General features: G+C 41.7%; 1 protein-coding gene across 1 annotated transcript; it reads left to right on the forward strand.

Annotated features, from left to right (window-relative positions):
• The first annotated feature begins 333 nt into the window (after positions 1-333).
• On the forward strand, positions 334-13,140 carry paip1 (poly(A) binding protein interacting protein 1). The gene is made up of 11 exons (XM_080738900.1): positions 334-813; positions 1,718-1,866; positions 2,405-2,614; positions 3,546-3,658; positions 4,216-4,327; positions 5,531-5,656; positions 5,756-5,862; positions 6,644-6,761; positions 7,905-7,959; positions 9,473-9,554; positions 11,492-13,140. The coding sequence occupies exons 1-11, from the start codon at positions 552-554 to the stop codon at positions 11,571-11,573; spliced, it is 1,416 nt and encodes a 471-aa protein (XP_080595026.1). The 5' UTR covers positions 334-551; the 3' UTR covers positions 11,574-13,140.
• Positions 13,141-13,572: the final 432 nt, after the last annotated feature.

Consider the following 13,572-nt stretch of genomic DNA (forward strand, 5'->3'; position numbering starts at 1 on the left):
GGAACTCAACCACCTTAAAAACCATTGTATATATCCCTGCTCTGCCTGCACGTTACCGTGATGCATGAAAACTGTTTTCACCTGTACATATTTTGTTCTGATTGTATTGTATTGTGTACACTTCTGCTTTGGCGATGTAAACGTATGTTTTCTCATGCCAATAAAGCCCTTTGAATTGAATTGAATTGTATGGTTTAGAACTCCCACTCCCCACCCCTAGAGGGAGAGACAGTCTAGCCTTGACGATTATCACGGATGACCTGTGACCGCCTGTGAGCGACAGTGGATTTGTTGTTAAAGGAAGTGGCCCTTGGAGGAGGAAAAAAAAGAAAAAGCAAAGAAAAACAGTTGTGTTTTGTGTCAATATGAAAGATAGGTAGGGCGTGCTGTCTTTGCGGTATCTATCTAACTCCAGCGGCGCTGCCTTTATTCTAACAACCAGGGTTCTTCTGACGGGACATTACGTTCAAAAAGGCAGCGAATGCGGTTCTTCTGACCTGAACGAGTCGCGACGACGACGACGGGACAACAAAACGACGAGTAGTTCAGTCATGATGAACGACGATTTCGACAGAGCTCCAGGGGCAGGACGAGCCCGCACGCCGCAGCCCGGGATGAACCCCGCGGACCCCCAGGGGGACAGGTTCAAGCCCAGAGAGCCTGGGATGAACCCCGCGGACCCCCAGGGGGACAGGTTCAACCCCAGGGAGCCGCTCAGACAGCCCAGGACCACGCCGCCGCTGCTGGACAACAACAACATCAACAGCAGCAGCAGCAGCAGCAGCAGCGAGTTAGCTGGAGGAGGAGGAGGAGGTAAACTTAGGGCTGTCACGATTATGACATTTTACATGACGGTTAATTGTAACTAAAATAATTGCGATTAACGATTTAATTGTGTATTTGTCGTTGACAATTACGTTTCTGTTTGGCTTTTAGGCTTTGAAGTTGCACATGGCAATCATGACACATAACTTAAATATACAAAGAAATTACTGACATATTTGACAATGTTATCTACTTAAAAAAGAACATTGATAGTGGAAATAGCCGATCTACAAGCAATATAAACCCAAAAGTCTTTATGACATTAAAAAAATCAATACATATTAATAATACATTCAATCAATAATAAAAATAGAATCGGAACCTTACAATTTCATTTTAATATTGGCATTACTATATATATATATATATATATATATATATCATGAAACGATTGTTTTGCCCACCCCTAGTAATTTTCTCTCGAACAACACGCTCGCACGACCAGAGGTACAGTTTCAGATTCACTTTACAGAGCCACTTCCCTGTTTATTTCACACAGCATAAACGCACGATTTAAAACAATATATGTGTTAGTTGTATTGAGCTCTTCTATACATAGCTATGTAATGTGACATACCTTGCTTTTTTAGCGATATCAGCTAATATAATGAGATATGATGTTGGCTAATGTTAACGTTAGCATGATGGTGTTGTGACACAGTACACCTGTTGGATCTGCCACAGATCCTAAATAAAGCCCCCAGTCTCTCAAATAATGTCACATGGTTAGTGTTTGCTTCATATCTGATAAATATAGACCTACTGACTCTTAACTCTCTTGACCTACTGGCTCAGTGATGCAGTGCATGGGCTAACATTCACTTGCTGTCAACTCTACAGTATGTCATCCGGTTGGGTCAAAATTAAGCAAAAACTGTCCCCCTGCTTTTAGACTCTAGAAGACAGACGAAACCCCAACCTAACGCGTACAATAGCAGCACTACTCCACCCAAAGGATGCACTGTGGAGACCCTGGTAAAGTCATCTACGCTGTCAGCCAGTGCTCCAGAGTTTGTACCTGCCGGATTTGGCTATTATGAGGTAAATGGGACCATGCAAAACCACTACTGACCTACAGTACACAAGCTACATGAACGTCTCTTCGACACTAATAATGTTCATATTAATGTTATAAATAAAAAATGTACCACCATTTTAGCTGTTGTTGGCCAAGTAGCCTGTGTACTTGCACATTATACTGTACCTGGAACCTGTCCTCATACGTCGCAACCCATCGTCCTAACTATTAGAAGCAGTGGGCAAATATTGAACAGTGCCTGGGGGAGCCGTTGGGGTTCAGTGTCTTACTCAAAAGCAAGGACACATCGACACTAAGCCAGGAGGACCTGGAGTTCAAGCCACAAATGGCCTCTCTTAACTCATGAGCCACTGCTGCTACCACCATGTGGTCGGTGGCTGGCTCTTAATAAACTAATTCAAAAGAAAATCATACATGCCTGATGTAGAACCTGATGTGTTGATCTTGGCATAATATGCACCTTTTTAATTGTGTGAACTCATTTGGAATTATTCATTCAGTGTCTTACATTGAATTGATCACCACCAACCCTGTTCATAGGAGCCTAATTCTTACGAGGACGCCGACAGCGAAGGCTATTACAACATGCCAGCTATTACGCTGGCTGACATGGTGGAAGACATCCTTGGCCACCTCAGCTCCTCCCCAGGCTCCTTCGAGTCGGACATTGATGACATAGCCAGCACGCTCAACTCCTGGGTTACTACTGAAGACATGCTGAAGGAGCTGGTGGAACTCATCTACACGCAGGTGAGATGATACTAGGGATGGGCGATATGGTGATGAATAACGTTGAGACGATACAATGAGGGAGCCTTACAAAAAAGATCCTGTTGAATTGTTAATACAGAGATTCATTGCAGAATTCATTTAAACCTGCATTTTGGTCTAAATCAGTAGTTCTCAAACTTTAAAATGCCACAGTCTCTCCTTAACTCTGATAGTATACAAATGAAACCAAATGGACCTGTAAGGGTCTATTTGGTTTCATTTGTTATACTGTCAGAGTTATATACTTGTAAGGGTCAATTTATTACTTCCAAAAGGAACCCAGAGTCCCTGGACCACTGGTCTAAATGGTCTTTTAGTAATTTTTCTTTTAGTTTTTGTACTGTTAACCAACATGAAAAATAATCGTGATAAGATTGGGTATCGTGATACCGCTTGTAAAAAATATTGTGATATTGTATTTTTCCATATCGCCCATCCCTAGCTGATACCTAGCTAGGCCTTGACTGTCCTCCACTAGTGGTCCGGTAGTCTCTCCAGACAGAATGTTGGCTCACAAAACGTTCAAATGCTTCTACACCTAACAGTCTCTACAGGACACGCTGAAAAAACTGTTTGTTTTGCAAGAGTTCACAAATTAACATTTTGTCTTCAATGCAATTACCCAAAGTAAAAATCTTAACATTGCACTATAAATGAACTACACAATAGTGGCATGTCTTGAATGTCGCCACCAAGAATGCTTGGGTGTTTGGCATGATGACGTGTAATGTCCCCAACAACGTTGTGTAGTTAGCCACTTGTTAGCCAACACCGTTTTTAAGACACTCAAGATCTTCTAGTGGGGTATTTATGTGTTGTTTAATGTAAAAAAAAAGAAAAAAAGAGAGAAAAAAACAATACTAAGAGATTAAAAATACAAAAGTTTTTTTTTAAAATCTTTTCCTTGCAGTCGACTGCCATTCCAAACTTCGCTTACACGGGTGCCAGGCTTTGTAACTACCTGTCTCATCATCTCAGTATCAGTCCACCCAGTGGTAACTTCCGTCAGCTCCTCCTAAAAAGGTGAACTTCCTAATCAACTCTCACACATTTCTAGTTGTGTTCTGCTTTTTGTAATGTGTTGCACACTACAGCTGTCCTTAGACACACGCGCACACCAATTATTTCCTACTACCTCCCAGCACTGGTTCCCAAACACTGGGTTGTGACCCATTTGTATGGGTCCCTTAATTTTTTGTTTTCCTAAATTTTGCTTTTAATTATTAATTCAAAAGTTTTTCATAAATGAAAAATAAAAATCTATGATTTGTCTAAGCACAGGTAATTACATTAATAAATAAAAGAACAATCTAAGAAATTCTATGAATTAAAATTAGTTTAAGGAGTAGTGAAAATAGCCGATATACAAGCTCACAACGCGGCGCGAAGCCACGTGTTGTGAGCTTGTATATCTGCTGGTTTCACTAGTTTGGGTCCCGGGCCGACGTCTAAATTCACTTTTGGGTCACGAGCTAAAATGTTTGGGAACCACTGCTATACAGTATATATTTCGTTTTACATTCATTCATCCCCTCCTCATTCAGTTTCTCTCCCTTTTTGTCACTGTGTGTCTGCTGTAGGTGTCAAACAGAGTATGAGCAGCGGGATGTTGCTGTAAAAGGAGACAAGGAGAGACAGAAGCGGTTTCACTCTTATGTGCTTTTCCTGGGAGAGCTCTATCTAAACCTTGAGGTTAGGTCCCATTGTGTTGCTCGGCATCATTTGTTTGTTATTTGTTTGTTATTTGTCATGGCCTGTCACGTGGACAATCAACAACCCTCGCATCCCTATTCCGCATATGTCATGATATGTAAATATTCTGCGAAAATGGCAGATCTATAAGCTCACAAACGGTCACATGCTTGCAGATGGGCTATTTCCGCACGGGTATGAAAGGTATAGCGGTAGGGGGTCGAGTATAGACCACTCGGGGACCCCGGGCCAACAGAATATATAGTGCTTAAGTGGTTAAATACATCTAACTATTACTAGTAAGATGCCTCAGGGCGACCAGGGCGAGGTCGCGCCATTCTTGGCCGTCTGGCCAGTGATGTATATCGGACCAGTTACCCATATATGGAGACTCCTGGTACACATATATGGAGATCCATGTACTGTATATGGAGATATGCTGTGAGACTCCAAACATGCTTACTCAGTTATTCGTTATGTGAAAATCCTATGACGTCTATCACATCTGACATCATACATACTATCCCTTTTATGCCCAAACATGGAGATCTCTGTCTGAACCAGCCACACAGATATGGGCTGTCTTCCTCCATATATGGGCATTCCCATATGAAGTCCTGTTAGATATGGGCTTAAATATTGATGACATCAGGGATCTCCATATATGGCCATAAAAGGTTCCTGTTAGAGTGGTTCCCATGACATTACAACTTACAATCTCTTATTATATATTTATATATATTATATAATAATAGAGAACGGATAGCCCCGCCCCAGCTATTCATCTCAATGCTCAGTGGCGTTTTGAAGCATCCGGAAGAAGCTGAATCCAGGTGCATTGTGGGGGAAATTGGCACATCTGGATGTGCCAAAATTATATATATTTTTTTTACGCAGAGACGTAATTACATCACGAACGTCACTCGACGTCCATTACCCTATTGTAGACCCCAGTGGCGCTCTCTTTTGCTTGTGCATGTATTTTTCACCCCGCCTGCAGTTCCAGCTTTGGCCACTATAGTCGGCGGCTTCAATATGTACAAGCCGTTCTGGGGGCTTGCGTTATCCCTGCTCTGAGTATCTGACATCACTGTGATGTCACCTGTGATGTCACAGTGATGTGTCAGGGGAACCACAGTGTCAGGTGTTAGCTGTCCGGACGGACTACAATTTCATAATTATTGTGTTTTTGTTGCACTTCAGGTGAAGAGTGGGAAAGGGCCTCCGACTCGAGCTGTGATCCTCCTTTCTGCCCTGAGAGAATTGATGAACTGTCTTCTCTCCAACCCTGTGGATGCAAACCTCATCTGTGCTGTTAAATTGCTCAAGGTTAAAAACATCCCCAATGCCTGCTTGTAGCAGCAGTTATAACGTTACTCAATGTGTCAATGGATGATCATGAATTAGAGAGTGTTTTCATGTTTGCAGTTGACAGGCTCTGTGTTGGAGGATGTTTGGAAGGAAAGTGGGAAACCACACATGGAAGAGCTTATCCAGAGAATAGAAACCGTTGTACTAGATGCAGACTGCAGCAGGTAATGTATTTTTGTGTCTACTGCTCTCGTTTAACCCCAGTTAGGTTTTTTGCCCAACTCATTTTGTCAAGTGAATAACATATGTATATGTATTTTACACACACATGTTACTGTAGCTTTGTGAAATTGTCTCTGGGGGATTATGTTGATTTTAACCAGATACAATCAGCCGCTATAACACAAAAGATGTGTGCTTGTGAAGGAGTCTCAAATCACTGTAGGGGCATGTGTTCACTGACGAATAATCTTCTGCCTCACTATCGCACACACTCACTCTGTCATTTGCCTGACATTTTGGCCGCCTTGTTGAGTGCAGTTCATTAAAAAAAAGACACTCTGGGCCCTATTATGATCCAGGTCTTATGCCTTAACTTCTTTGCCTTTTTTTACTATTTTGTATTTGTTTTTTAAATATTTCAAATAGCTGATCTGCAAGTTCACAACGTGCAGATGTAGATCAGCATTTGAATTATTTAAAAAAGTTTTTCAAAATAGTGAAAAAAAGGTAAAGAAGTTAAGGCATAAGACCTGGATCATAATAGGGCCCTCTGTGTGTGTGTATATATAAACAGCACCAAAAGTTCAGAAATGTGTGTTTGGTAGATTATCTCAGAGATAATCTCATCCAAATATGGATGAGATATCTTCCGTGGTTGCTCCGCTGATTGATAATATTCCAAAATGATTCCCTCATTGACTTACATTATTGCACGGTGACACGGGTCACAAGAGTGGATTCTTTCAATGTATAACGTTACAAAACCTGTCTGTTTCTCATCAGGGATGTAAGACAGATGCTTTTAAAACTAGTGGAGCTGAGATCCAGTAACTGGGGCAGAGTCCTTGCGGCTGCAGCAGTCAGCAATGCCACTCCAGACAATGACCCCAACTACTTCATGGTAAGTCTATGCACTCTTCACCTTTTTGTGTAATTGTTGTACTCAGTGTTCGAGTTATACTCCCTGAACTATTCGGCGCCGCCAGAATAGGGCCCCCATCGGCGGCGGCGGAAAAAAAATCGGTTATTTTGCGGGTACAAAGTCAGCTAAAACGGGTACTTTCCTATATTAAATCATATTAAATCGGATATTTTTCGGGTATAAAGTAGGCCAAAACGAGTATTTTCCTATATTAAATCATATTTTTCCTTTCACAATATTAATTTGGGTGTCTTTGGGGCTTCACATTGGCTATGTTGACAACTCCAGGCAGTCTTTTCTGTTCATATTAACTCACCATTATTGCTCAGCCTCCAGTTCCCAATTCCTCCATCTGAGCTCTGAGCCATCCAGCCAAAAGTTCCCGTTCTGGTAGCATAAAGTCGGCTAAAATGGGTATTTTTCTTTCTCAAAACAAGGCGGGTCGGGTTCATATTTATTTACTAAAAAAACATGGCACAGGCACACTAAGGCTACAGTCTTGCTCAGAAGACAGCGTTGTTTTGTTTGGTTGTTTGTTGCTGTCCGGCGTGTCCGCCTTCCTTTGCCGTCCGGGCCGTGGCTAGAACAAACACTCGATGCAGTGGTTCCTAGCTTACCCCATGCCCAGGCCATGGCGAGACCACGCAGCTGGGTAGGTCTGCATCCAGGGCCTCCTCGGCCCTGGGGGAAAGGTAGGAACCATTGCAGCGAGTGTGTTATAACCCGGACGGTAAAGGAAGACTCACACCCCACATTAAATGCGCCTGATTTATAATAATAAAATTAATAGTAGGATTAAACGGTGTGATGTCATTGTTCAGTCTTACTGTCTAACATGTTTATTTAGTATATCTACCTGTAGTTAACATAAATAATATAAATTCTTCCAATGGAACATAAAAAATAAAAATAAAAACGAGAAAAAAAAAAAACACTTGGGGAAAAAAAAGAGACCCCATAGGGGTTTTTGACTATGGGGTCCCAGACCTTATCTATGGGGGCTAAGCCCCCACTGGCCCCCACATAACTCGAACCCTGGTTGTACTGTGCTTGCTTGGTGTGATTTTCTTGGTGGTGAGTGTTGTTTGTTTAATTGTTTGTGTGTGCGTTTCACCCTCTCAGAATGAACCCACATTCTACACAGCAGATGGCACTCCTTTTACAGCAGCAGATCCAGGTGAGCATAATTGAAATGCTAATGTTTTTGAATGATTTATCACATTATGATTGAACACAAAGGTATGCTTTACATTACTGCCCAGTGCCAGCCATTTTACATTTTCCAGGTTTTTGAGATTTGGGGTCTGCGGCCAAGCACACATCATTTTTGGGATCACAACTTGAGCTTGTAGATCTGCTATTTTTTGGCAAATGTTCCGCCCCAGGTTAATGGATTTTGATTATCGCGTAAATCGTGGTTTATTTTGTCACAATAATCGTGATATGAGATTTTTATATCGTCCCATCCCTAGTCAAAGGCTGTAGGCAGCGTTTTGAGGACAAATCGAAACAATTTCTGTTATCGCTTGCACTAGAGGTCTTTGGGTAGGTCAGAGAACCGAAATTACCCGGGATCCGACCTGGCACAGAGCCGGGTCTGGGTCCATTCACACGTAGTGACTTCGGCGCTGGGTTGGAGCCGCTACCGTATGCCCCAGGTCCAGGGTCTCTGACAGTGAGATCGCCGGTTCCATTGATACCCGAATGGACCCGGCAATTGGCTGTCACTGCTGTCAATCACCCCCGCACCCCCCTTTTTTTCTCCTCCGGTCAGTGAGAGGCAAGCTGCCTTGCTGCGTCACGTGACTAGTCAGGAACTACTTTGGCACTACTTTTAATGATAAACAATAACAAATTAACAATATGCTCTGCTGTGACATAAATTAACAGTGGATTAGCATTAACAATGGCTAAGAATAAAGATTACACATCTAAAGAAAACATGGATTTATTTTTCCTGTCCTCATTGATTGACTGGTCTACTCTGGGAAAAACGTTAATGACCAGGGGCGAGCAGCACGCAACGGTAAGAAAGAAAAAGTCCTATGTAATGATAATATACGACCTCTCTCTCTGCCCGGGTATCGGATCTCAATATTTCTAATTATAGCCGGTTCTGTTTGGATTGGCTCCGACATGTCTCGGTGCTGCTCGGGTATCGGTTCTCATATTTCTTAATAGGCGGGTCCCTTTGGGTCCGGGTAAATCTTTTGCGGGTCCATTTGGGTTCGGGTAGGTACAATTGGACTTGTGAAGACCTCTAGCTTGCACACAACAAAAGCCAAGGAGTATTTCAAGAGGGAGTGATCACAGTAAACATCCTTAGCCTGGTTCCTCCGCACTGGGGGAGAAGGAAAACTGAAGCTATAAGTTTGATAGGATACATTTTCACACATTAGCGGGTGACGTGACTTATTTGACACTGCTTGTTATGAGCTGCGTGTTTAGTATGTCCTCAACTTCATGAAAACAGGATTGAGTTAAAAATCTGCACCTTTGAATATGAACCTACATGTTTATGTCATGCATGCTTAATTTTAATTGTGACTTGTCATGCTTTGCCGGCACTGGTTCCTCAGTCAAGTCAAGGAAATGGAATATCTTCAGCCCACCCCTAGTTTAAACAGAATGCATTTCTACTTCTAAATAATGTAATATGCCTGTGTGTTTTCATCACTCTTCTTTTGCAGAGTATTCTGAGAAGTACCAAGAGATTCTGGACCGGGAGGACGACTATTTCCCTGACCCGTATGACGAAAATGGAGATGACTCGTGAGCACTATTACCGTACTAATACAACCGTAGTGAAGTGATAATACTTGTACTGTGGATCGTTTTACGGTGGCCTTCCCCATCTGTTGGGCTCTGAATGTATCTAATAGTTCTAGAATGTTTCCCTACAGAGACAGCCATGTAGTGGCCTCCAGGTCACTAAGGTCACATAACTGAATGCAGTTGTTGTAAACTCCAGCATAGGTTGCTGGCATGGCTTTCATACAACGGTTGAAGTAAATGATACTCACTTCAAGGAAATGGTTCGCTCAACTCGTTGCAGGACTGTCGAGGTTCATAGTATCTTAGGTGCGGAATTCAAATTATACCTATGAAGAGCACTTTGAGTCAATACGTTTTAAAAAAATAATAATAATAAAGATGCAGCAGCAGTAGTCAGATATGCAAAAGATTTGTCCCACCACCTCCCTCTATGATGTGACGTCAAATAAGACTTCATACAATGAATCATAACACCACTTGATAAAAACACAGTTTGGAGTGTGAAACCCCTTTAGATACCCAGTCACTCTGGCCATATGTTTCTAGTCATGTGACAGGATTCACTCAGGTCACCTGACTACTATGTCTGCAAATAGTCATTGACCTGTGGGCCCCTCAAAACCTGGTTGATGTGATTGTCTGGCCTATAATGCAACGGGGGTAACCAGGGCCTCAGATTCAGTGTAGTCAGCAGATGGCTGTGAAAGAGGGCTTAGCTTGCTCCCACTCTCCACTCGCGTAGGGGTGGGGGTGTGTGTGTGTGTGTGTGTGTGTGTGTGTGTGTGTGTGTGTGTGTGTGTGTGTGTGTGTGTGTGTGTGTGTGTGTGTGTGTGTGTGTGTGTGTGTGTGTGTGTGTGTGTGTGTGTGTGTGTGTGTGTGTGTGTGTGTGTGTGTGTGAGACATAGTTTAGGGTTACATAATTAATCGAAACTGTGAAAGTAATAGAAAGGCATTTTTAAGTATCACAATATTCAAACATCTTTGGTCAGATGTTTCATCTTGCCTTTGGCTTCTCAACATTACACAAGCATTAACATATAACTATTACACATGTCCCTGTCCCTGGAGGTTGAAACCAAACATTTCAGCGAACCTACATTATGACCTTTCCTCTAGTGCCACCCGTGGGCCAAAAGGTCACAGGTGGAGGGTGGCCATAGCTGAATGGGTATAGAGGCTGCCTGGGGTAAAAAAGATCCCTGGTTCATGTCCTGGGCCTGGCTATGTGTCAAAGTGTCCCCGAGCAAGACACTTAACCCCTAACTGCTCCCCGGATGCTGCCCCTGTAATACTACTGATGAGAAAATCACCTTTACAACAAGGTACAGCTTGTAAGGAGCGATGCCTGCAGTGGCAGCATCACTGGTTGATGCACGGCTAAATAGGTACGGCTGAAACACGTTCAGTGAGAAAGGTTCCGCTTTGCAAAAAGACATGCGATTAAAACGCGTTATTCTTTTTTACGCGATAATTCTCCTGTAATTAATTAATCGAAATTAACCTGTTAAAGTCCCGGCCTTAACAAAGCTGTGTCTCTATCGGTCTCTTGTGTCTCTGTATATATGGAGACACCTGATGTCATAAATATGATGTGGGTAATGCATAACTGAAGAGGCATACATTCTACTGATGGTCTTGACAGCCAACAAAGACATACTTTTGATGACCAGATTTACTTCTAATTTCAACCTGTTGCATAGCGGTACTGCTATCTTATTACATTTTTTGTGATATAGTAACAAGGTGACATTTTGATTGGTTTGTTCAAACTGCTTCAAACATTATATGTGGGCATTTACACTGAAACAGGTCTAGGCATGCGTGCAGTAAACCTTAGCGTGCTCCTTAGTTGGAACGACCTCACAAAGTGTTAAAATGTTTAGAAAACAAACTTAAAATCCATTACTCAAATTACCTCCTTTTTGTGTTCACAGTTATGAAGACGAGATGGACCCGGAGATCGAAGAGGCTTTTGAAACTTTCTGCTTGGATGCGGAGAGGAAACGACAGCAATGACATATGAACAAGAAGGCACATACAGAACTTTCATACCTAACTCGCTGAAATGTTTGCAATAGGAGAAACTTTGAATCAAACCTATCATTCGATAATTGAATGATCGTTTTCCTTTAGCAACCAAGCATTTTAGCAAAAGATAAAACCTGTGCATAGTTTGCACTTTTCTGGCACATCAGGTTTAGTTGTTTTCCTGATGGAGATTTGTTTGTCACATCATTGGGGACAATCAACTGGATGCGTAAGCCTGATTTATACTTGGTTACATACAGCAACAGATCGACAAGCTCACAATGCGTCAAGATTGTAGATATTTTCAAAGCGAATCACCGGCAAACAACCAAGTATAAATCAGGCTTTATTCTCAGCATTTTCTCTGCAGTTTTCTGATGAAAGTTATGTTGCTTTTAATTATTTTTGAAACACTTCTTTCCCTCACTCCTAAAGTTAATGCCATGAGGGAAACTGTGTGCTGTGGATATCTTTTTGTGGAGGGCAGTAATGTGTGGAGAATACTAATGTGACTTTTCTTTTTTTCTTTTTTTTCTTTTTTAGCAGGAATACTTTTGAGTTGTGGAACACATTGAGGTGTGTCAGGGACAGGAACAAAATGTTGGGCACAGAGGAATATTTAGATTGCATCTCCAGTGTTCTGAATGTTTGTCTTGAAAGTATTCTGCCCTTTGCCTATTTTATTTATTGTAAATCTGTTAATGGCCTGGGCTGGAACTATCTTCAGTGGTCAACCACTATATGCATCTGAAAAAAGTCAATAAAACAGGAGGTCACGAGAAATAAAGAAATGGCCATTAAGTGGTCAAACCATACACATTTTAATAAGTTATTTGGCAGAATTGTTTAACTATATTATTTCACCATTGTGTTAGTCTTAAATGTAGCTTTAAAGTCACACGGTGTAACATCCATTTCAGTAGTATTTATGGGGACACTTCCGGTAGCTCCCTTGTCTGTTCTCCTCGGAGCACAGGTCTCTGCCAAGTCAGGTAGGAAACATAAAAACACAGATGTAGCCCTCCAAGACTAAAGGCTCCCAGCACTAAAGTTATTTCGAACTCAACAACATTCTCAGAATTGGTATGTAATAACTTTAAAATACATAAATACATCCCAGGCACATTTCCCATAGCCTCGTAAACCAGACTCTTAGAAGGCAGGAGGAGGAGTCTAGTTTACTAGGCTACATTTCCCATGACTTTTTGGCACTATTTTGGACACCCGCCACTAAAATGTGTTTAGAGATGTTGTCAAACACTTTTAGGAGAAATATACAAGCGAAAGATAATATTAAAACATAACTGGTTTAATTGAAAAGGTTACACAGTATGACTTTAAACATTACCCACCTTGCTAGCCTGATGTCAACTTGTTTGCAGTCCGCTCAGTGGAGCGGGTGGCATCTACAGTATGGTCTGGACCTAGGCACCCGCCTTGCCGTTTTCTGTCAAGAACGCATTCAGTTGGAACTAAGTTAAGTTTACAGAATGTTGTTTTATAGTTTGTAAATATTCTTTTTAGTATTTGCCTGCAATAAATTCTTATAATGTGAGATTTGTCATTTGTTTGAACGTTTTCTAATTTTGTTAAAGGCAGGAGATTTACAGTGAGAATTTAACATGTTTTTAGACCGTGACATTTGGATCCATTTGAGGTACAAATGTGGTTCAAAAGTCCACTGTCTGCTTATGTCAGGTTTATGATAATTTTGTAAATGTTTTACCTGCTTATGATCTTTAGGGCTCTATTTTGATTGTCTCAAGTACCAACTCTTATACATTAACTTAAAAGTCCTGTCCATACTGTCTCCGACGTCCAAACATTTCATCGGAAAGGTCCGGTTGAACTATAAAATAACAAAAAGAATAACCCTGAATTGGAGTTCGGAAAGCTGCACATCGGAAAGGCGGAACTCTCCGACGAAAGGTTTGGTGGTCAGAGACAGTATGGACAGGCCTTTAAGTTAAGGCATAAGAGCTGGTAC

This window comes from Nannobrachium achirus (assembly GCF_963921795.1).
Source record: "Nannobrachium achirus genome assembly, chromosome: 12".
Lineage (NCBI taxonomy): Eukaryota > Metazoa > Chordata > Actinopteri > Myctophiformes > Myctophidae > Nannobrachium > Nannobrachium achirus.

Coding starts and splice junctions, on each gene's coding strand:
- paip1 (XM_080738900.1), top strand. CDS start 552: ATGATGAACGACGATTTCGACAGAGCTCCAGGGGCAGGACGAGCCCGC. Junction 814..1,717: donor AGCTGGAGGAGGAGGAGGAG/GTAAACTTAGGG, acceptor CCCTGCTTTTAG/ACTCTAGAAGACAGACGAAA. Junction 9,555..11,491: donor GACGAAAATGGAGATGACTC/GTGAGCACTATT, acceptor TTGTGTTCACAG/TTATGAAGACGAGATGGACC.